This window comes from Camelus dromedarius, chromosome 14, assembly GCF_036321535.1.
Source record: "Camelus dromedarius isolate mCamDro1 chromosome 14, mCamDro1.pat, whole genome shotgun sequence".
Lineage (NCBI taxonomy): Eukaryota > Metazoa > Chordata > Mammalia > Artiodactyla > Camelidae > Camelus > Camelus dromedarius.
This window is the reverse complement of record NC_087449.1, coordinates 64,068,155-64,092,961: the sequence shown is the minus strand read 5'-3', so window position 1 is coordinate 64,092,961 and position 24,807 is coordinate 64,068,155. Positions and strand designations below refer to the sequence as shown.

The 24,807-nt window shown below is 42.2% G+C and overlaps 1 protein-coding gene across 1 annotated transcript in view; it reads left to right on the top strand.

Annotated features, from left to right (window-relative positions):
• Window positions 1-24,807, top strand: part of PEX14 (peroxisomal biogenesis factor 14) — a 120,056-nt gene that overhangs the window by 76,443 nt on the left and 18,806 nt on the right. Inside the window, exon 4 of the mRNA XM_011000819.3 lies at window positions 15,420-15,548. Within this exon, the coding sequence (XP_010999121.2) occupies window positions 15,420-15,548 (129 nt within the window). The remainder of the gene's footprint in view (window positions 1-15,419; window positions 15,549-24,807) is intronic.

The window sequence follows — 24,807 nt, the reverse complement described above, 5'->3', positions numbered from 1 at the left end:
TGAGTAAGACAGACAGTGAAGTTCAACAACATTAGAAAACCATACAAAAAAACAAGACAAAAGGAAGGCTACAAAGCCATCTATATTTGACAACCAGAGGAGTGTTATATAGGTAGTAATCACTATAGAAAAACTGGCTGGGTGGTCAGAGGAAGCTCTGGTGGTGGAAGAGAGAACCCAGAACAACTGACAAGACCCAGGAATTCCTGGGAGAAAGCTGCTGCTGGGTGAGGCACCAGGGGCGGAAGACTGGAGAGGGCAAGGCTTGTCAGGGGCTGAAGAACAAACTAGTTTGCCTTAGTACAGGGTGAGTGTATGACAACAGTTTGTACGCTTATCTTTGGGGCTCCTTGGAGGTACTAAAGAGGTGCTTTAGGGACAAAGAAAGGACTCAAGAAGATGTGACTCTGGGTTTTCTTCATGCTCCAGCTGGCTCTCCCCAGACCTGAGCAGTGTTACTTTTATGTGTTTTGCATGTTGGGTTTCTATTTATTTATTCCTTCTACATAGTTTTATTGAACATCTGCCAAGTGCCAGTAGAACCTAAGCACCGTTCTAGGTACTGGGGATATAGCAATGCGTAAAATAGCCCCAAATCCCTGTCCGCATCGAGCTTGCGTTCTAATGTCAGGGAAGAAGGGAGACCGCAATAAGTAAAATAAAATGTAAATATAATGTAAAGCAAGCGCAATAGAGTGTTCTTGGAAGCTTGCAGTTTTAAATGGAATAATCTGGAAAGGCCCTACTAAGGTAATATTTGAGCAAAAACTTGAAGCAAATGAGGTAGCAGGCCATGCAGATTTCTGGGGAAAAAAGAGTTCTGGGAAAAGGGAACCACTTGTGCAAAAGCCTAAAGAACGAGCATGTATGGCAAATTCTAGGAACAGAAAGGAGGCCAGAGTGTAAGCACAGTGGGTGAGGGTGGGAGGTGGGGTCACAGCATTGGCAGGAAGCGAGGTTGTGTAGAGAAGTATTGATCCGTGTGAGGACTTTGGTTTTACTTTCAGCAAAATGGGAAGCCACCAGAGGGTTTTAAGCAGAGGAGTGATATAATCTGACTTAAGCTTTAACAGGATCATCCTGGCTGCCCTTGTTAAGAATAGGCAGTTGGAAAGCCAGGGTTGGAGCTGGAAGAAGTCCTTGATCAGTTCCCTGGATATTATTTGAAAGTAAGTCCAACAGAATATCCTGATTTGTTGAATCTGGAGTCTGAAAAAGGATAACTCGAAGGTTTGGGGCCTCATGATTAGAAGGATAGAGTTAGCGTTAACCAGGAATGGAGCAGTTCGGTGGAACGAGATTAGGAGCTCAGTGTTAGACATACTAGGCTGGAGATCGCTGTTAGATATCCAGGTGGAGGTCTCAGGTGGACACACCTGGATTAGTATAAATTGACCTGAGGAGAGTTCTAAGCTACAGATACAAATTTGACAATGTTAATTGTACTGTTGTGTACTGTATGAGCATGAACTCTACCCTCCGCAAATCAGGAAAGGAATACTGAAATATTTAGGGGAAAAGGGGGCATCATGTTTGTATCTTAGTCTCAAACAGTTCAGGGAAAATAATTATATTAGATAGGTTGATAGAGAATAATAGTGGAAAGTGATAAATTTAACATTTGAAGAACCTGGGTGAAAGATATGAGAGTTCTTCCTACTATTCTTGTACTTTTTCTGTCAGTCTGAAATTATTTCGCAATAGAACACTTTTTGAAAGTGAAGGATACATTTCTAGATAAAACTGAGAGAATTCATTGCCAGCACACCTGCACTGAAAGAAACACTGATGAGTTTTCGGGCAGAAAGAAAATGATCCTACGTGAAGACACAAATGTGGGAAGGAGTGAAGAGCAGAGGAAAGGGCAGATAGAAATGGATATCGGCTATATAAAATAATGTTTAAAATATATGTAGAATTGAAATGTATGTCAGTAACACAAAAGTGGAAGGATGGAGCAAAACTGTTGTGAGTGTTACAATTGTTGATGAAGTGGTAAATTTCTCATTTATATGAAATACAGTAAGTCAGGGATGTATCGTGATATCCAGGGCATTTTAAACATCTCAGGACCCTTTTCACTCTTAAAAATTGAGGGCCCCCATCAAACACCACAGTAATTATTGCAGACAAGATCATCCACTGATAGGTGCTAAAATTAGAGGGTAAAAGTGTGGAGAGAAATGGCCAAGTATCCCCCCACCTCAAGCTATTTAATAACTACAAAAGGAAAGAGTAATTTTAGTGGAGAAATCCATCAAAACCCACCTCGACACCAGCTAATAGAGGGAAAATCTGACTTTTAAAAAGTTAGCAAGAAGAGAGAAAAGAGGGCATTAAACTGGTCAAAAGGAAAACAGATTGTGAGATGAAAGATATCAACCTTAAAATTTCAGTATTTATATTAAAGGGAAATAGACTAAATACTCCATTAAAAAGCAAAGTTTGTCAAGATTGGATTAAAAAAAGAAACAAGTAAGCCCCACTCATGCTGCTTACATCGAACATACCTTTAATGAAAAGACAGAGGATCAAAAGGAAAATGATGGGAAAACATACCATGCAGACATTAACCAGAAGAAACCTGGTGCTAATATCAGACAAGATAGACTTAAAAAAATGGAGTGAGAAAGAAATATCAGAATGGTCAATCACCAGGAAGATTTAACATTTCTAAGTATGTTTATATCTAATAACATAGTTTCATACACAAAGCAAAAATGGACAGAACTGAAAGGAGAAATAGATAACATCTTTTTTAATGGAAAGTTTTAAAACATCACCCTCCATAGCTGGTAGTGCGGCAGTAAGGGTACAGCTGAGTGGCAGAGCAAGTGCTCAGCATGCACAAGGGCCTGGGCTCAATCCCCAGGACCTCCATTAAATAAATAAATAAATACATGCATACACCCCCCCCCCCCAACAACAAAAAAGAATGTAAGTAACTGGTAGTACAAAGATAAAACAATCAAGAGTCTTAACACAGTTAACAAACTTACCATATTATGAATGCTGGAGAGGGTGTGGAGAAAAAGGAACACTCCTACACTGTTGGTGAGAATGTAAATTGGTGTAGCAGCTATGGAGAACAGTATAGAGGTTCCTTAAAAAACTGAAAATGAAGTTACCATATGATCCAGCCATCCCACTCCTGGGCATGTATCTGGAGAAAACTCTTAATTCGAAAAAATACATACACCCCAGGGTTCATAGCAACACCATTTACAATAGCCAAGATATGGAAGCAACCTAAATGTCCATTGACACATGATTGGATAAAGAAGATATGTGTGTGTGTGTGTGTGTGTGTGTGTACACAATGGAACAGTACTCAGCCATAAAAAATGAAATAATGCCATATGAAGCAACACAGATGAACCTAGAGATTATCATACTAAGTGAAGTAAGTCAGACAGAGAAAGACAAGTATCATATGATACCACTTATTTGTGAAATCTAAAAAAATTACACAAATGAATTTATTTACGAAACAAAAAGAGCCTTACAAACATAGAAGACTTACGGTTACCAAAGAGGAAAGAAGAAAGTGGAAGAAGGGATAAATTAGGAGTTTGGGATTAGCAGGTACAAACTACTATATATAAAATAAATAAACAATAAGGTCCTACTGTATAGCACAGGGAACTACATTCAATATCTTGTAATAACCTATAATGAAAAAGCATATGAAAACGAATATCTGTATGACTGAATCACTACGCTGTACGCCAGCAACTAATACGACATTGTAAATCAACTACACTTCAATAAAAAACTTACCATATTATGTATATGTACATATCATATTTATGTAGTCATATATGATATGTATATGACACTGTACCCAATAAAGACAGTAAATATACAAAAAAGATGTTCAACCTCGTTATTCAACAGAGAAATGCAAATTAAAATCAGAATGAGACATCACTTCACACCCATCAGAATGGCTGAAATTGAAAAAACGGAGAGCTCAGGTGTTGGGTGTGGAACAGCTAGCCCTCTCCTGCACTCCTGGTGGACGCGTGACTTGGCAAAACCACTGTGGAAACTGTTGGCAGTAGCAGTTAAAGCTGATAACACACATACCCTGTGTGATCCGGCAGTTCCCCTCTAAAACATATATAGATAAATATATAAAATATAGACTGTTCAACACTGGAAACAAAATATAAATTGTGGCTCAGCCTTATCCTATATAGGAGTGTTCTTCAGTGGTTACAGTGAATGAACCATGGCTGCGTGCAACAGCCTGGATGAACCTCTCAAGCATCGTGTTGAGTGAAAGCAGTCGTTTGTAAAAAATGCTTTCTGTATTATTCCATTTATATAAAGTCCAAAAATAAGCAGACTTAATCTGTGGTATTAGAAGGTAAGTGGCGACTGGGAGGAAGTGTGAGGGGGCATCTGCCGCTGCTGTTCTGGTTTTGGTCTGAGCGCTCGTTACTTGGATGTCTCATGTGAAGACCCATGATGCTGTACGCTTAACATTTGCATGCTTTTTTGTATGTATACAGAATGCCAGGGAATGTTTACTTAAAACTACAATGAGACCATTTTTTAACTTTCCAGAATGACGAAGATAAAAAGCTTGATAAGATCGTGTAGGCAAGGTTGTGGGAAACACAGTGCTTGTGGGGGTGTAAGTGGGAATGACCTCGAAGAAGGGCAGCTCATCAGTATTTATCAGAATGAAGACTGCACGTACCCGAGGCTCCTTCCGGGGGTATGTTTGCTCGTGTACAAATGGCACGTCTGAGGCCTGGTATTGAGGTTTCGTTTGTAACAGTAAAAGTTTGATAAGGGACAAGTTAAATTATGGTACATTCATATGTTGGAATACCTTATGGCTGTTACATAGAACGAGAGGGCTCTGTAGATACTAATGTGGATGCCAAGATATAGTAATTAAAAATAGCAAGGTGTAGAGTAGTATTTGTATCGTACTATTATTTGTATTAGAAGTATATATGTATACACACAAATACACACATACCTCCGTGTAATATACAAAATGTATGAACATAGGAAAGCACTTTCATATTCACGGACTATCTCCAGAAAGGTATATAGGAAACTAGGGGCAATGGTGGCCTCTGGAAGATATAACTAGGTGGCCTGGTGCAGGAGTAGGAAGGAGACTTGACTTTTCACTATATACCCTTTTGTATCTTTGGAGTACAGAATTGTACTATGGGAATATATCTACTAAATATTAATTTTTAGAATAATTGTGCAAAATCCCTTAGAAGGATATGATGCCGGAGGCTGGTGTATTACCTTTCAGTAAGTCCAGTAAAGCTGCATTTCTCTTCACGGTGAAACAGATCTTTGGTGTGACACCAGATGAAGTGGTTGGCTTTGCATATGGGTGCCGAGATGTAAGGGGGGGAACACCCTGCCATAGGGTGCTCATACTGCCAGGGTGTGTGGGAATGAGCTGATTCAGACCTCCTGTCTCATGCTCACTTGGAGACACAACACTCACTGAATGAAAGGGTGGGCCTCTCTTCACCTTTTACAGTGTGATTTTTCCTTCTCTCCTTCCTTCTGAGCGTGTATAAGTTGAATTCAGATTAAGTTAAAAGTCATGCAACTCTGCTGCTTCCTTTTGTTCTTTTTAAAAATGTAATTGAGATCATATTATGAATATAACATCTGCTTTTTATGTCTTACTGTATCAGAAGCCGTATTTTCCCATGCCGTCAAAAATTGTTCATATGACTGTGAACATTTGAATAATATTACATTACTGAAATATGTCATAATTTGCCTAATCATTACTCATTGGACATTTACATTATTTAAATTTTTTGCTATTATTAATATGGTGACAAGCCATCTTTATGTATTAGTCTTATACTGCATTATTTTCTTATTTCTTAGAAGTAGAATTGTTGTCAAAGGGTATGAACATTTTTCAGTACTCTTGAGATAGAGTGCTAAATTGTCTTCCAGAAATTGTTTGGTTTGCACTTCCACAGCACCCTTGCCAGCTTTGGATATTCTCATGCGAAAAAAAAAAAAAAGTCCTTTTTAATTTGAAAAAACTCAGTCTTAAAACGTTACTGATACTTTTGAATGATAGGCCAGAGGCAGGGATATCAGTGTCTCTTTCAGCGTGAGCAGATTTGGACTGTTTCCCCAGTGTTGTGTGGAGTCGTGAGGAAGAGCCGGGGCTCTGAAGCCTGACAGGTGGACGGGCTCATGCCCTGCTCCCCACCCGCGGCACCGGGACCTTTGAGAGGCAGCTTGCTGTCTGTGCACCTTGCTTCCTCATCTGTGAAATGGCGAGAATAAAGAACTGCTCACAGGGCACTGTGGCCACATGGGTTACATGCTGCAGGGGCCCACAAGGTGTCACAAACACAGGACGTGGAGGCCTGGAGTTGTGCACCTCCATGGCCCTGCACAGGGTACTGTGGGGATTCAAAGAGCTAAAAATGTAAAAAGCTCCTAAAACTCTTTGACACTTGGGTTTAGTTAGTTTTGGCTTTTATTCTGTGTGAAGAGTGGGGCTGTGAATGATTTTTAAATTTTCTCTATGCTTTTCTTTATTCTCCATGTTTTCTGTAGTTGACATGTGCTATATTTTTATTAACAGATGATATCTATATATTCTGTATCATATGTCTACGTGTTGTAATATTACATGTATTATATTGTAGATAGAAGGTAGACAAAATATTCATCCAACATAAGAAACTGGGGGGAAGAGAGAAGTTGCCATTTAACAGATAGGGAATAAGAGGTCTTGTCTCTCTCCCATTGCCTAGCAAGATAAGCACTCAAGTATTTATGGATTGGTTGAGTACGTAATATTTATCTCTACACTAATAATGTTGACAATAGCAACCAATACCAGATTCATTTGAGCTACACAAGCTGGTGGTGACAAATAATGTATTGACCTATTAGGACAGAAAATGTTTTAATGTGTTCATATCAAATTAATATGAGGACTTTAAAAAAAATCTGATAGCTAGATGATAATTTAAAACTTTAGGAAGTATTTAGTAGAATGTCAAATAATAAACCTTCTGATCACATATTATTTAAGATTCAAGATGTAAAAGAAAACCCCAAACATTGAACTTTTGTAGCATTCAGTTAAGTGACAAAGTGAACCTTAGTTCATGGAACTCTGGTGACAGTGCTTTCTTTAAGGAACGAAAATCTCCACCTTGGTTTGTGTTCTGCAGTAGGGTTGTTCCCAGATCAGGCTGCTTCAAGTGACATATGAAACAGCGTATGGCTGTCCCTACCATCCCAAAGCAAATGTTTGTTTTGTTGCAGTGATGGAAACATTTCCATTGGTGAAGCAAATATTTAGAGCTGAAAGAAACATTTGGGCAGCCAGGATGTGTCAAAATAGAACAGATGCCTGCCTTTTAAAAACACAATAAAAAAAAAAAAGCCACCTTGTACTTGCTGCTGGGGTACAGCCATAGTGGATTAAGCAAGAAATTAAATATTATGGATGTCATTCTAATCCCAGCTCCTAGGCGGCTTGCACCTTTTTTCTGTCTTGGTTTTTCTCTTCCAGAAAATGGGGACAACCATTCTAAGTGACTGTGTTCACAATGAAGCTTTTTTCCTCTAAATATTTTCTTTGTTTTTAAAATTTTGTTCTTTTGAATCAGAAATATATTCACATGGAACACAGTTCATAAGGATATACAGTGAAAAGTCTGCCTTCAGTCTGTGTCTCCAGTCCAGTCGCCTCTCCATCTGTGATCAGCATTACCCGTTTCCTGTCTGCCTTTATCTTAATGTGTATACACACAGCTACACACGTGTTTGTATGTGTGTGTATACACATATTTTCTCTTCTTTTTTAACACAGAGGTCCCATGTATCCTTCACCTAGTTTTCCCCGTGTTCTTTGTGTCCTTTTTGGTTTTCTTTGTTTTTGAGGTGGTTGATTCTAAGAGTTTCCTTATTTTAAACGTGCTGACTGTTAGATCGCAGAGTAGGGGGCAGGCGTGTCGGGCTGCTCTTGCTCGACCCTCCCCTGCTGGTGCAGTACGTGCAGCATGGAGTTGGGAATCTGGTTCTGCCCTGGGACTCACCATGGCTGTAAGTCCCTGCGCCTCTCCGTGTTCTTTTCTCTTCATCTGTAAAACAAAAGGGAAGGAGAAAGAACAGGAGATAGACTAGGTGAGCTTCAACTTTTCTTCCAGATCTGACTGACTTCGTTTGGTTGTCACAGGTGAATTTGTTTTCTTTTTTTAAACAAACTTCACTGCCTCTTCTGAAAGGAGCAAGATTCAAGTACAGTTAAAGGTGGTTGTTAATCTGGCTTTTCCACATATGCACAAACATACATTTGGCTTACCTGGCCTTTGGCATTCAAGCAGCAGTGATTCCTGATTATCATACTCCTTGGTCTTTAAAGCACGGTTCCTTGCCCTGGGACTTGTCCACTGCACTGTGGGAAGGGCTGGCTTCCCTGCTTGTTGCCAAGGACGGGCAGTGTTGGACACGGCTGTCCGGGACAGCCGGCAGCAGTGTTTGTCGTGCTATTAATCCTTTGGAATTGATGATCAAATATGAGAAGCAACGCCTCTTTGTTTTTGTTTTTAATTTAGCAGAGAGGATTAAAAGGAAAAAAAAAAACCCTTTAGACTATAGATCTAAAAATAGACATCATGGATGCTGATTGGAAACCCTCCCAGCCTTTCATATGAGAGATCTCAATTTGTGTTACACAGAGGGGCAGCTCACTTCTGTCTTGTTCACCAGTTATACTACTCCCCAGAGAAGCTCAATAAATTTTATAGGGAAGTTTCCTCCTTATGCGGAAGGAGCGAAGCTCAATGACTGGTGTGGCTGAAATAATTTAGGGCTCCAAGGGAGTACGTCTGCCTTGTAGAGTAACGTATCGGAAGTAAATGTGCAAAAACATTGGATCTTGGTTGATTTGTCTGTGTTATTGATAGTCCTGGGCACTGGCTCCTGTGACCCCAGCCTGTCCGATTTGGAATTAAACTGCCCCCTAAAACTTGTATTTAGTTCACTGCTAAAATAGTCCTCCTGCGTGCTCCACTGGTGGTGGCTGTGGAGCTTGCCTGCTCATGCTCTGCCGTTTTCACCACTAACCCTTTGAAACCTCCAAACTTGGGCTTAGTTGAGTTTTTACATCTCTCTTCTGCCTCTCCAAGCCGCACAGAGATCGTCTTCCACTGACATTAGGAAAACAGAGCTGCCTTCTCTTTTAGATTGACAGTGGACCAAGCCTGCCGGGTTTCTCCGTCTCTAAGCTAGCAGCGCAGTACGTTTTGCGCTGGCTTTTTATTCAGTGATTTATACTCGCAGACGTGGCTGGATGATATCCAGTGTCCTTTTGTCTTTGTGTTTATTTTTCTCGCACATTTAATGTATTTAAAGGATATATTGTCTTTATGGTTCACTGGGATAAGGAGGGGATTGGTGCAAGTTTTAATGAGAGGTCCCTGGCTCTCTGTGTTGAGATGAGAATTATTTTCTTGGTTAGATATCTTTCTTTCTTTCCTTAGGTGGCAGGAGGCAGTGTTTTGCTGCTTTTTGAAATAGCATTTCTGCCTAACGATTTTTAGAAGGATACTGAGAGGACATTCAATTTCAGGGCATCATCAGCAACTTTTTCTCCTGTTGTTTGAACTTTCCTCATTTAAGGAGAGGGGAGAGTGTCCTGTCTTGTTCTTGAATTTACATATCAAGATCAAGATGGTGGGAACCAGCCCCCACCGTTGGATCAATTTTTCTAAAAACTCTTTCATTCAGGGTAATGATATTTGGAACTAGTTTTCTCAAAAACTGTTTTTGCTGCTTGGGAATAGTTAATTAGCAGAGAAGAAAGCATTTGGCTTATTTGCTTAATATTTTAACCAAGTGAATTAGACAGGTTGGGGGCTGGGGGAGGGGATAAGAAAGTGGGTGGGGGAGGCCCCATAAACAAGGTGATATATAATATTTTTTTTGTTCTCCTTTTAAATAAATACCGATCAGCTTTATGTTCAGAGACAATAGGAGCCGTTGGCTTAAATTTGCAGTTTACTGTATTTATGGCTGTAATATCAAGGTGCTGCCGTCGTAATTTCATGCCCCAATGAGAAGAGCAAGGTCGAAGCAAATGCTTCCATCGGCATCTGCTAACACACTAACTCATAAACAAGGCCCGGCTGGATCAGGTGGCACGGAATAATACAGGCTAATGAAATACAGCACAGCTTTCCATTACTGTTAGTTTTTACAGTGTCGTCATTACGTGTAATTTATGTTTAAAAAATTCAATTTTATACAAGGCACTGGGAAATAGGGGTCTACAGGTCATCCAACGACTTTTAGAGGCTCTGAGAGTCCTTATTGTACTCTACTGTTCCAACAAAATGTTAATAAAATAAAATAAATATACTTTTTTCCCTCCCCTAACCTTTTCTGAGAGAGTTGATTTTTCTTTTAATTTGGGGAGTATTTTTAGCCAGCCATCTTCTCTGCCTCATCTCCTCCCAGAGTGTGCATGGGCAGATACGTAGTTGTGCTCTGAGAGAGGTGACCCTGCTCAGTCTCCCTGAGTCCCAGATGAATCTCCCAAGCCCTGTGAATAGAGGGACCATGGTGGCGGAGGAAGACGGCCCGAGTGGCCAGTCCATAACTGCTATTGGGTGCCACTGGCCCTCTGGCCCCATTCCCTAATCCCCGTCAGACTCAATGTTTATAAACGTTTATAAACTTGGGCTGGGCTGGAAGGGACTGTCAGGCGTTCGTCACCTTGCTTATTTCCAAACTATTCCTAACCCTGCTCTTGCGGTGGTTGTTTGACCTGAAGGATTCAGAGAACACTGCTGTCTGCTGTCATCTGTCTTTCTGCTTCACCTGCATAGAGCTAGGTCCCGTGGTAGTGCCCAGCGGTCACTGGGGATAGCGTTGAGGTCACTTATTCTGAGAAGCCCTTGCACAGCCAGTCCCACAGAAAGAAGTCAGCCTTCCCCAGCGCCCAGTGTTGTCTGAGCTGAGTCGTGGGAAAGGACCCAGCGGCGCTGTGCTCTGAGCCAGTAGGCTGCAGCTCACAAAGTCAACCGCTTTGGTTTTGTTTGCATTTTAATAGAAATCTTCAGAAAAAGAAAACAATTTCATCTGTCTCCTAAGGGATAAAAATAAGCAGGTGTAGCGGCCCCGAGGCCATTCACTTAAGTTGCCACAGCAGTGACTTGAGGGCTTTATTAATCAATAGAATGTAGCTCACTTGATCTGTTCCTTTAAAAGAATCCTCTTTTAAAAGGAAGTGTTGGAAAAGAACTCTCTGGCCCACCGTTGACACAGGAGCAGTCTCCTGGTAAAGGAAACTGTGTGGGGAAGTAGATTCCAGAGAACTGAGGGAGCTAGAAGCCCGCCCTGACTCCGGGCGCACGCAGCTCCGTTGGAATTGAGAGCTCCCAGTTTTGCAGGTCAGGCAGCTGTGGTCTTAAAGGTGAAATGACAGTCTCTGCCTCTCAGAAGCAGGCATCCTGCTCCACCTGTTCACCTTGGATGAGTCCCCTCGTCCCTTTCTCCTCCTCTTGACTGAAGCTAGTGAGTGGATGGAATAACTGAGCAGGACTTTCCAATAACACAGTTTAATTGTCAGTGTCACAGACTGGGGGAGGGGCTGGTAGTCCCTGGAATCCCCAAGTAGCAGAAGTGAAGTTACTGGAAGAGCATCTAAATGCAACGTGCTAGGGATACCAGATCATGCGGTTGACACCCCAACTAAAAGGAAATTTTAGGCTTTATTAAAATTGGTTAATTCCTCCAAAGGCAGCAGCTAAAGGATGACTTGAGGCAGGGAGGGGAGGGGAGGAGGTTTGCCTGCCACAGGATGGTGACACCCTTTCCTCCCATCTCTGCTCAGCCCTTGCTCAGTCCCTCTGCGGTTAGATTATTCCTTGCAGATAGCAATCAACTGGAAGGAAGTATGTGTGTCTAATTTGCATGAGATTATTTAAAACAAAACAAAAAAAAAGGTCTGCATTAGTCAGGGTGATGGTAAACAACGCAAAGAGATGCCTTTTATAATATAGCCCGTGTCTCAGCTTTCAGAGCCAAATATAATTCACTTACAATTGGCAGTTTCCTTTATTATTCCTTTTAACCTTTTGGATTCTGCAAGGTCTCACTCTAAGCTCTCCACTGTTTATCTCAGTGGGGCTGGATGGGAACTGGATGTCTGGTGTGTGGGTTCTGGGCAGTACCCCATCCCGGAAGGCAAGGTCCTTTCAGTGCCAGGAGCTGATGACTGGATAGATAACTATTGTGTTCTCAGAGGGGTGACACCCCACCCCACCTCAGTCTTATGAGCCCCAGGAGAATCACTTGAGTCTTGTAAAGTCCTAAACCTGGTCAGTCTTCCCTAAGCTGGGGAAACTCGAGAGGAAAAGGCCACTGAGGGAAGCGTAGGCACCAGTCTGTGAGAGGCTTTTGGATTTATTTGATTAGAATAAGATAAGGTCACTCTACCTTTGTCACTCTGGTGTTGTTTAAAAAGTTGTCCAGGTGTCATTTGCAGGTAGGACCCAGGCGTTCAGTTCCTGTGTTGTTTTGATATGGCTCCCAAACAACATTCATTGGCTTTTCCCTATGGATGGGGTGCTGGTGGGGAGAATGTGGGGAGACAGTTTAGTCCTGATATTTTCTTTAACAAAATTGAAGATTTAAGACATCATTTCAGAATCTGCCATTTGATGTGCCGTAACTCTGTGCCATGGTGGGAAGCCACAGGCTGGAGATGGAGAGCCGGGGGTTCCACCTGGAATTACCATGCCTTTACTAGTATGATTTGAGGCATATTTTTCACCCTCTTTGGGCCTCAGGTTTTTTTATCTGTTAACTAAGGGCAATGGCTAGGATAATGGCCTGGCTCTGACATTATATTTATTCAGCAAGATCGTTAAAATGCTTATTTTTTGAAAAGGAGAAAAATGGTTCATTTTCTGTAACAAAATCAAAGTCCTGACTCTCTGGAGAACCAGGGATATCAGAATTCCAGCCAGTGTAAATTTAGAGCATCAGATGGTAAGGTGTCTGTAAAACAAGAGCTTGGAAGGAAGTGCCGATGCCCTTTACTCTGCGGCCTCACTGGTGGGCTCGGCTGCAATAATACAAGGAACATGTTTTATTAGGAAAATACGCTTCGTAAAAGCTCGGGGCCGGAGGGCAGAACAACGGGCGGGGAGTCCTGTCCCTTTAACCGGCTCCAGCTCTTGGGGCTGCAGCACAGCCTGTAACTTACTGTATATTTCCCCAGCGTTAAACATTATCGTACTTGTTTATATTTGAAAGAGCCAAAAGGGAAAATGAGAATGCAACTGAATGCTCCTTTTGGGAAAATTATCCTCATTTGCAGCCAGCGGATGACAAGGCGCACGAACCACCAGGTTTGTAAAATTCCGTTGTGTCCGGTGACCACCAGGCTCGTGCTGATGTCGCACGTGCCGCTTTCTTCTCTCATGGCTGCTTATGACCAGTTAAAACAGTATCTTTCCTACCAGAACTCTGAAGGGGGTTCCCCTTCCTACTTAGGAGGAGTGACTGGCAGTTGGTGCACAGGCTGGAGCCCGAGAGGAGTTCGCTCTGGGAAACGTGTTCTCCGCCTTTGCTGGCTCGTCTGTCTGTACTGCCCCTGTTCTTGGGAGGTGAAATCACAGTAAAGCGATCCTTTTGCAGCAAGGTGGGGAGTTAGGGAGGAAGAACAGCCCTGTCTAGCCCCATGTCTCAAATTCAGCTTTTGTATTTAAAGGTGCTAAGTGCCAACAAATGATCCTCTTTGCACCCTGCCAGCCTTTCATCTGCCCCGTCAGTCTGTCGAGAGGATGATGCACTCAGGGCCAGCCCAGCAGCACTCAGACTTCACGGGGGTGTAGCCTTGCCCACCGCTGACTAGCTCTGCTGCGGGCAGAGGAGGACGAGAGAAAGAGATGCAGTTTTAAATGGGGCTAGACCTCAACTGCTCAGTGCAGAGAGGAGAAAAGAAGGTCCGGGCCATTTAGAATAGTTCAGGTATTCTCCCTTGACCGCTTGTGGTAGGCATGAAAAGTTTGAGGGACGGCTGCAACCAACTCACACGCCAATATGGTGCAAGGCAGTGCTGTGCTTTCGAGCATTAATGTGCTCCATCTATTAGCCCCTTGGCACAGAGCATGAGGCACCATGCTTTGGAAGATGCTGATCCTCAGAACCTCCTTGTACTTCATCTGCCCCCAGGGGCAGATATACCATGCTGTGGGCCTATAATGGAGAGCTGCCGACCAGATGTGGGAAAGCTCTCGGCTCTATTTCAAAAGCTCTGTGTTGCGGCTGGACTGGATGTTGGGATTCCCAGAACAGCACGGGTGACCGGAGTGCTCTTCTGCAGACTGGCAGTGACCTCCCACCTGCTTCTCCCACTCACAGCAGCTAGAGCACTTCTGCACACACAGTCCCTCCCCTGCTGCCCCGTGGGAACGTCCTTCTCACACCTGCATGCCCCTCTTTTTTGCGATGCTCTGTGTTGGTTGGTATGCTCGTCCTCTTCCGTCCCACAGAGCCAGCGTCTCTGGTCTGCCTCAGACCTGTTGAAATATTCCAGCTGCATGCCCACTGGAAGTGTGGTCTTCATGGGTTTTTCACTTGCTTTTTATTCCTCCGTGAGCAAATGCTCTCCACACGTCTTAGCCACTGCAAATGGCGCCCTGGTATTTCCTCATGTCCCTGGTGCACTGTGGTTTAGAGTGTTAGGAGGATGGGAAAAAAGGGAAAGAGAAAAACTAGCCAAAGGCGATATAGGCAGCTTGCGATAGGCTAGAGTAATAATCATCTGAAAGTTTGGGCCTGGCCTTGTTTTGATCTGTTTTCTTGTTTTATTTTCTTCTTTACATTCTATATCCCATTCATACTAATCACAGTCAGTCCTGATTTTTCTTTTTATTTCTGCATTTGTCATAAAATAAAGCAAATTATTCCCATCTTCAGAAACGATCTAGACTAATTAGTCGTCTCACCCAATAATTAGTTTTTTGTTTCCCTGTCTGTTTTCATGCATTATTGTTAGTTTTTTCCCCTCTTTTTTTTTAACACCATTACAGATTAAAATGAGCCACATTTGCAGTTGATGGTATCTGTTTTCGGGGGAAGAATGGAGAATTGCAGTACGGAGCGACTTCAAAAGCAGCAATAAACTCAAGGATAAATTAAGGAAATTGAATGAGCCACATTTGGAAGCAGTGTTGAGGCTAATATTCTGTCGCTTAAGGTTAAATTGCAACTCTGAGAGAGGTTCCGGAGAATCCGAAATTGGGGAAGCAACTTACCACAGGATTCTAGGCATTCTGTGACTCTAAGGTCTTTTCTCAAGTGAAGATTTTGTTGCAGCCTTGGACACTGCAAAAGGTACTCACCTGTGATTATGTCCTCTTCTCCCCCAGGGCTGACAGATGAAGAGATTGATTTGGCTTTCCAGCAGTCGGGCACGGCTGCCGATGAGCCTGCGTCCTTGGGCCCAGCCACACAGGTGGTTCCTGTCCAGCCCCCTCACCTCGTTTCGCAGCCATACAGTAAGTCACCCGCTCAAACTCCTGCTTTAACCTTGATTGGGATTCAGGACTCTGGCCAAAAAGCAGCGCTTCACATCTCCCAGACTCAGTAAGCCGGGAGAAACTAGGCGTAGGAGATGGCGCTTAGGTTTTTCCAAAAGAATGTGACATACCCAAATCCTCTTCTAGACAGACTTCTAAGCAGGTGACAAAGGTTTAAGAAGAGACAAGGGACCAGAATAAATGAGTTTATTGTATTATTTCAAGCATTTTGTTTTCAAGCAAGAGTGTAAAAGTATTCATTGGTTCTGTTTCCATTTTCTTATATCAGTGCCTTTTGCATGTTACTGTTTTACTAATAAGAACATAAACCTTTGATTCATGGGTGCATTCTTGTTTGGTCACTGAAATAACTTGTCTCCTAATTTTATTTTTTGGAGTTAATATTAGTAGATTTAGGCTAGCCTTCCCCACCCCACCGCACTGTCCTTCCTTCCTTCCTTCCCCTGGCTATACCATGTATATTTATGTGGTGGCAATCTGTCAGAGAATTTTAGAGGAAAATGCGAAGCTCCTTTTCAAATGTAGCTTGTAATTATTACATGAGACTATGACCCATGAGAGGTTTTTTTTTGAATTTTTAAATGAAAGCTACTTTAGGAATAAAAAGATTCTTCAGTAATAAATGTGCACTTCCAAAATATAGGCAGAACCCCTTCTTTTAGTCTCATGAAAAGTCTCAAAAGGTTGAAATTGACTTCAAAGCAATGGAAAATTGCTTGGTTTTGTGTGTTTAACATAAGATCTCAGCCTTGGATCTGCTGTCTTTCAAAATGCCTTTTCTGTAATTGTCTTCATTTTAATTGTCTCTCAGAAGTTTTATTTTTTCAAAACGTGATTTAAAAGTTCTAGATATCAGATTTTAAAAGGTACAATTTAAAATGCCAGACTTGTTTTGACCCCCACCACGTGGCCGGGAGCTACCTTCTGCCCCCCATTTCACTGTCTTCCTCACTGGCTCAGCCACAGCTAGGGAAGTGCAGTCATCCGTGTAGATAGCGCAGGGGCCAGGCAGTGGGTTAGAATCCGCTTTGTGTGTCACAGATCTCATTTAGATACGGCCTTTCTTTTGCTCTCTGGATAAGGCTGAATGGGTGAGGCTGGGTAGCACGAACTCAGGTTGATCTCATCCGTGGTCGCACAGGTGTCACGTGACCTCTGAGGCCAGAGCCACCGCGCTCAGTGGGTGAGCCTTGCGCTGGGGCTGCCGAGTCAGCAGCAGCTGCTTGCCAGCCTGGGACTCGTTTCTCCTTCCTGGCTAGCGTTCTGTCCGATCCATTGTGTTGCTTTGGGTCACTGAACTATACTCTGTGTGTCGCGAAGTCTCCACACTTTTTCTTTAGTTGTGTCCCTGGGCCCAGGCGTCTGATGGGATTTGTTGAGGAAGGGCAGTGGCAGCTGGGGTGCAGAGTTTTCTAAGAGGCACATCTGTTCTATTCCAGCTGTTTTCCTCCATGGCTTAATACCAAACAGGTCTCTCGGCTGCTTGGAAACTTCTTGCTCAGAACTCATTTTTCTGGTTGGGCACAAGTTGGCCTAAAACATGCGTTTGCTTACTTTCAGTCGGCACAAAGGGTTAAGCTGCCAGTCTTTCTGAAAGAGGCAGAAGAACAGGGCTGGGAGGGGCAGTTCCGTCATTTAAATCATTCTCCTGCCCAGATCTCTCTGAGAAAAAGCATTACGCAGTTAGGTATTTAGGTGGGAGTATTTTTAAGAGTCTCCCAGCCCTAAAAATAAAATACATCTTCTTAGAGACAGACTCCTTCCTGCTTTGACGCTAGTGTAAAAACAATGGTAATGGTAATTTTAAGTACCTGAAGTTTTTAGTTGTCACCGTGGCGCTTCATTCTTCTTGCACCGTTAACACTGCTCCTTTCAGCTCCCAGATGACTCTACCTCTTCACTTCTGTACTTTTGCCAAGAGGTGTCAAAACTGCTCCAAAAAAAAAAAAAAAAAAAAAGCTTGATTTTGATTAATATAGAGAAACAAGACTTTGCCTGACTGATAATAAAACTGATAAATGACATTTGAATTACTTGTAGCGGTAATTTATTACATAAAATATCTTTTATTTGACATGCGATTAGTTGCTGGAAGCATCACTCAATCTGACTAGTTTAAACATGCTCTGAAATGAACCCCAGTAAAAACCAGGGCTGTCTGCTGCTGGCGTTATGAAATATACTAATCCTGGAGTGAGGAAAAAATCTGACTTTAAATATTTAAATGATTAATTGGGTTTATATATTTTTTTACCTTTCTAACCCCCTTAATTACAAGCAAACTCAGGGGAGTTTCTGAACTAGGTGTGCAATCTGCATGCTTATCACCGAGGCATTGTCTGCGTCGGGGAGGGATTTATGGCCTCCATTCATGTGCGTTCCTGCCGATTTTACATCTGGAGCTTGGGCAGCCCTTTCCTTCCCATTTCTTGGCTTTTTAAGGGCATTCCATCTCTGAGCCCAAGCCTAGAAAATGGGATTTTCTGGGCTTAGCCCCAAATGTTCATGTCTTACAGAAAGGTGGCTTTTCTGAGACCACCCCGGGGAGCCCAGTGCTCCCAGATCCTCACCTCTGGACTTGCCCGCCCCCCTGCTCTTGGTGGCAGGTGTCCAGCTCAGTGCTTCTTTTGATATCTCTGCTTTTTGGTGAATGTGGTTGACCTTGAGATGTTAATAAATGCCAGTGTCAGCAAAGAGAACATGGAGACCTACCGGTTCAATCCATCAGTGTTTATTAAGCACCTGCTGTATGCTTGGTACAGTATTATGAGAGCTTCAAAACGTGATCTTTAGGAATCTTACAGGCTCTCTGGGAGAGATAAGACAAACTCTTAAGAAAAGGATAATAATATAAGACATTGTGATTTAATGCCAAAATTAATTATACCGACAAGAAACTCCACAGGAATACAGAAAAGAGAAAAATTAATGTGGGCTGGAGAAGTCAGAGAAGGCTTTGTGCAAGTGGTAGAAGGTTGACACCAAGGGGAAGCGTGGTGTCACCCAGTGTGAGGATAAACCAGTGTTGTCAGGGCCTAAAAGAAAGTCAGGCAGAGCTCAGGGAAAGTCAGGCTGGAATGTGAGAGGAAGTTTGACATCCTCTGTTTCTCATTTTGGTTTCTTTTTGTTCGATTTTGAATCAGGAATCAGTGTGTCTGTGTTTATGTGCAGAGCCTGCCACAGTTCTCAACATAAAGTCCTGATAAATGCATGATTGATCCATTCACTCTAGGATGATTTTTCTTCTCTCCTTCCAGAGAGACGAGCAAAGTAGCTTTGAGATACAAGCAGGGCCAGTGTGAATTTTGTACGGTAATAATTTTTCTTAGGCTTAAATATTTACACCCCTCACTGTCTTTGATAAACAAATTAAGCTTTTTCAAAGACTGACCTGCAGCTTCAGTTGCCTCTTCTTAAAATAGGACTTAGATGTCTGAGGTTGGTGGAAGGCTTTGCCATTCAGTAGAAATCCTGAGAGAGAAAGTGTGTTCATTTTCAGTTTCTTTTATAGCCCTGTTTAGTAGCATAAACTTTCCCTTGATTATCTTAGTTCACTGAGCAAGCATTTATTCTTGAAAGCCTGTTGTGTGCCAGGCACGGTGCTAGACTCTTAGGATGAACCGAGTAAGAAGTCCTGGCTGTTCACGCTCTGCAGGTGCTCCTGTCTGGTAGGAAAGGCGGCTGAGGGAACACAGCAGTGCTGTGAGGTCAGCCCCGCTGAGGGCGGCAGTGGTGCAGGCAAGGTGAAGGGGCACTTCAGAGAGCAGGGGCTGCATCACTGGACCTGGGGGATGACTGGTTCAGTGACTAGACAGGATGAACCGGAGCAGCCAAGCTAAAGCAGAGCCATGTGGACGTGAAACCCTGTGATGTTCAGTGGCCGCAGCAGGGGGTAGAAGTATCAGAAGAGTCATTACCCTGACGGACCACAAAGTCACACGGGTTTGTTTTTTTTTTTTCACTTAAAAATGCATCGTTTAGTTATTTTTGAGGCCGTATTATCTATTTGACCATATTATTCTTAGACTAATATTAAAATGATTTGTACCATCCGAGCAGATGCTGCATGGGGAATTGGAGAAGACACCCCAGGAGAGCGTTGGGTGAGGCCAGTGTCCAGATGCTCCCTTTCAGATACCTTCATTCTGGCTGGGACAGAGGTTCCCCTTGCCTCGATCAGTCCCCTGCCCACCATCACACGCCACTGAAATGTGTACTCACTTCCTATTAAACTGTGAGTTCCTTGAGCTCAGAGGCCTTTTTTTTCCCCCTAAATCTATGACTGGAGGCTCTGACTTAGCAGGTGTTTTAGAAAACACTTGTTGAATGAATAAATGGTGGTGGAAGTGTGCTTGAGAATTGAAAGGCTGCTGAGTAAGACCATCAGCTTGGGGGCAGGGGGCGGGGGGAGGGGGGTGGCCAGGTGGCCAGTCGGTGAGGCCTTCTGTGTGCTTGGCCGTGCGGGCTGCAGAAGTAGAGGATAGGCCTTGCCTTCAGGAAGTTTAATGTAAGGGAAGCCCCGGGCTTGGGGCAAGACAGCGAAGACTCTCTGTGCCATCCTGCATGGTGTGAGTGGTGAGAGCTTTCAGGATTTAAGAACAAAGGAGAAATCCCCAGGGTACTGGTGTCAGGCCGGGTCTGTGGAGGACTCAGCGAAGTTGGGGTGGGGCCGGGTGAGCACCTCTAGGGGTGAGTGTAAATGAAGGCTCGAGTGAAGACAGCCTCTCTTTGCCTACCATTTTTCTGTCAGTTTAGCACACAGCTCTCACTTTTTGCTCCAGAAGTTACTGGTTTGTGTATGAAAAAATCATTTCTGTAATTTTGAGGAAATTGTATTTTTTCTTCTTTTGTCCACGTGACTGGTTTAGACTAGCAGCTCTTCAAGGGCTGTCCGTTCCGTTTGCTTTGTGTTATGCCTGGTGCGGTGCCTCGTGGGTGTAGAATAAATGCCACATGCAGACACTGAAGAGGCAGGCATTGCAGTAAAGAACTTTCCTTAGATTTCTTAGACCACTGGAAGAGTCTAGCTAGGATTATCGCTGTGTTGACAGTGCAGCCTGTGTTAGTTATATGAGAATCTGCAACAAATAAGAGAAAACTCCCAGATCGGCTTTGTGGTTGTCAGGGACCTCTGCATCTCTCACACCTGGCCGGTATCCATCTCGTGCTCCAGTGTGACTGCTCCAGCTCCAACTGTCCCCTCCGCCGTCCAGCAAGCAAGAAGCGGGAGAAGGAAGGAAAAGGGCAAGGCACCTTCTAGGGACACGTCCTGGAAATCGCCCACATCACTTCTGCTTTCTCCGCATAGGCCCAACCACATGGCCATGCCTGTCTGCAGGGAGGCTGAGAAATGCAGTCCTTGTTCTTGGGGGGGCATATTTCCAGCTTTCATAGCCCATAGAAACTTGGAGTTGGAATTAACACTAAATTCAGGATAGTGGTTACCTCTGAGTGGAGAGCACAGGGCTAGCTTCACTGGTGTTTGGAAAGTTTTAACTGGTGAAGTAGGCAGCTTTGGGATTGCTAATTTTGGTGTCATGTTTCATAACATCTAAATATTATATCCTATTGTATGTATCAAATATTATGGGTGCAATTTAAAAAGTTGAAATAGAATTTTCACATCTCGCTTCTTCCCTTGGTCTCAGCTGCTAACTCAGCAGAGAACTTAGAACCTACCATGCTGGGTATTGTTCTCAATCACTGACTTCCTTTTGCTGTCTCTCTTTAAAAAAAAAATTCCTAACAGACTTAAAAAAAAGTCAGCTTTATTGAGGTATAATTTGCATAGAATAAAAATACACCCATTTGATTTGTACACTGAGTTTTGACAAGTGTACACCCCCATGTAGCCATCATGGTGTAGAACATTTCCAGTCCCCCTGAAGGTTCCCTGTGCCCCATTCCCAGCCAGCCCCACCCCACCCCACCCCACCCCGACTCTGGAGCAGCCCCTGGTCTGCATCTGATTGCTCCCCTTTAGGCTTACCTTTCCTAGAGTTTTACATGAATGGACTCATGCTGTATGTCCTCTCTCATGTCTGGTTTCTTTCTCTCAGTGTCATGTTTTGGAGATCCAGCCAAGTTGTTGCTTCCTTTTTATCATTGAGCCGTCTTCCACCGTAAAGACGCACTGTGGTTTGTTGATGGGCTTCGGGCTTTGGGCTGATTCCAGTTTTGAGCTGTTAGGATAAAGCTCTTGTGAACATTTGTGTACAAGTCTTTGTATGTTTTTATTTCCCTTGGGTAAATGCCTAGGAGTGGAATTGCTGGGTCATATGTTCAGCGTAAGTTTCACTTTATAAGAAACTGCCAAATGTTTTTCAGAGTGGTTGTACCATTTTACATTCCTGACAGCAATGTATGAGAGTTCCAGTTGCTACAGATCCTCATGAACAGTCGATGTTCTCAGTCTTTTTAATTTTAGCAACTTTAATGTGTGAGTAGTGGTGTCTCATAGTCGTCTGAGTTGACATTTCTGTGAAGACTAATAATCTTTTTATGTGCTTGTTGTCCATTTGCATATCTGCTTTTGTGAGTGTCTGTTCCAATCTTTGTCCATTTTAAATTATCTTCTTATCGAGTTGGAAGAGTTCTTATGTATTCTAGATTCAAGGTCTTTGTCAGGTATATGCATGGTTAGTATTTCCTCCTAGTCTGTGGCTAGCTTTTTCTTTTTCTTTATGTTGCCTTTTGAAAAACAATTTAAAATTTGATGACATCCATTTCTCTCTCTTTTTTAAACAATTCATGGTTTTTGTATCGTATCTATGAAGCGTCACTTACCCCAAGATTGGAAAGATTTTCTTCTATGTTTTCTTCTAGAAGTTTTATAGTGTTAGCTTTTATCTTGAAATCTGTGATTTACTCTCAGTTAGTTTTTGTGTATGGTACAATGTGAAAGTCAAGGTTCATTTTTCCCTAACGGATATCCAATTGTGCCACCACCAGATGTTCAAAAGATTATCCTGTCACCATTGAGTTACGTTTCCCTTTATCCAAAAATAATTGTTTATATATGCATGGGTCTGTGTCCAGACTTATTTTTTTTTTAATTTTTAAATCTGTTGAAGTGTATTTTATCTATTATAAAACTCACCCATTCCAAGTGTACAGTTCAGTGATTTTTTTGTAAGTTTACTGAGCAGTGCACTTATAAATCAGCTTTAGAGCACTTTCACCCCACGTAAGAGCCTTGGTGCCTCCTCCAGCCTCAGGCAACCACTCACCTACTTTCCACCACTATAAATTTACCTTTCCTGAGCATTTCAGGTAAATGGACTCATACTCATCACTCAAGTGATCCCTTGAGCCTGCCTTCTTTCACTTAGCATAACATTTTTGAGATTCTTCCATGCTGTAGCATGTAGCCATACTTCCTTCCTTTTTATTGCTGACTAGTATTCCATTATATGGATGTCTGTCAGGTCCTGCTTTGGCTACAGGAATCACGCTGCTATGAACATGTGTGGGCCAGTCTCGTGTGGGCGTCCGGTCTCATTCCTCCTGGGTAGCCATCCAGGAGTGCGATTGCTAGGTCATATGGCAGTTTTATGTTTCTAGAGTCTTAATTTTTTTCTTTCTAATCAGCTTTTTTGAAGTATAATTTATACACAATAAGACTGATCCACTTTAAGTGTACAATTTGGTGAATTGTATACATTATAATTAGCTTGTAACCAACACTATAGTCACAATATAGAAAATATCTGTCACCCCTCAAAATTCCTTTGTGCCCTTTACATCGTCCTCTCTCCAATTTCTGGTCCGTGTCAACCAGCAATCTACTCTCTGTCACAAAGTTCTGCCTTTGAGAAAATTTCCATGTAAATGGAATCTTTCAACATGTAGTCTTTTGTGTCTAGTTTCTTTACCTTAACATAATGTTTTTAACATTGACCCATGTTGAGATAATCGACCTACCTATCAGGTAGTAAAATATTTTATATAAGTACATATATTTATATAATAAATTAAAAAACATATTTTATAAAATAAATATATTTTAAAAGTATGTATATATCAGGTAGTAAATATTTTAGAGTTTGTGAATTACACATGTTTTTGTCACATGTTCTCCCCCACCCCGCCCACCCCAGATTCTTTAAAAATAAGAAAATCATTCTGAGCTCACAGCTGAATAAAAGCAGGATGAGGTGGGACTTGACCAGCCAAGCAGAGCTTGCTAACTCCTGTTACTCTGTTGTGTGGTTATTTCACAGTTTATCCTCTGACCATTGATGGTTGTTTGGGTTGTTTCCAGTTTGGGGCTTTTATGAATAATGCTTCCACGAACATTTGTGTACAAGTCTTTGTGTGCACAGATACTTCCTTTTTCTTAGGTAAATATGTAGGAATGGAATGCCTTAGTCACATGTTAGGTATATGTTTAACTTTGTAAGATATTGTAAAACTATTTTCCAAAATGGTTGTGCCATTTTACATTCCCATCAGCAGTGTGTGAGAATTTCCATTGCTCTGCATCCTTGTCAACACTTGGTATTCTGTTTTTAAGTTTAGCCATTCTAACATACAGGTATTAGAATCTCATTGTACTTTTTAATTACTGTTTCTAAAATGGCTAATGATGTCACGCATATTTTCATGTGCTTATTGGCCATTCATGTATCTTTTGTTAAGTGTTTCTTCCAATCTACTGCCCAGTCTTTTTTTGGGGGTGTGTGTGGTGTAATTAGGTTTATTTATTTATTTTATTTATCTATATTTTTAATGGAGGTACTGGGAATGGAACCCAGGACCTTGTGCCTGCTAAGCATGCACTCTACCACTGAGCTATACCCTCCCTCCTGCCCAATCTTTTTAAAAAACTGCCTTGTTTGCCTTTTTGTCATTGAGTTGTAAAAGCTCTTTATATATTCTGGTTCCGGGTCCTTTACTGGATATATGTTTTGTAGGTATTTTCTCCCGGTCTGTGGAGGTATTTTCTTGACAATGCCTTTTGAAAGCAAAAGCTTAAAATTTTGATGATGTCTGTTTTATTCTTTTTTTCTTTTTATGGTGCATACTTTTTGTATCTTAAAATGTCTTTGCCTATGCCACGGTTGTGAAGATTTTCTTCTGTGTTTTCTGTTTTCTTGCAGAAGTTTTATAGTTTTTGCTATTTTGTTTAGGTGAATGATCTATTTTGAGTTAATTTTTATATATGGTGTAAGGTAAGGGTATCCTTACCCTCCATGAATATCCAATTGTCGAAGCA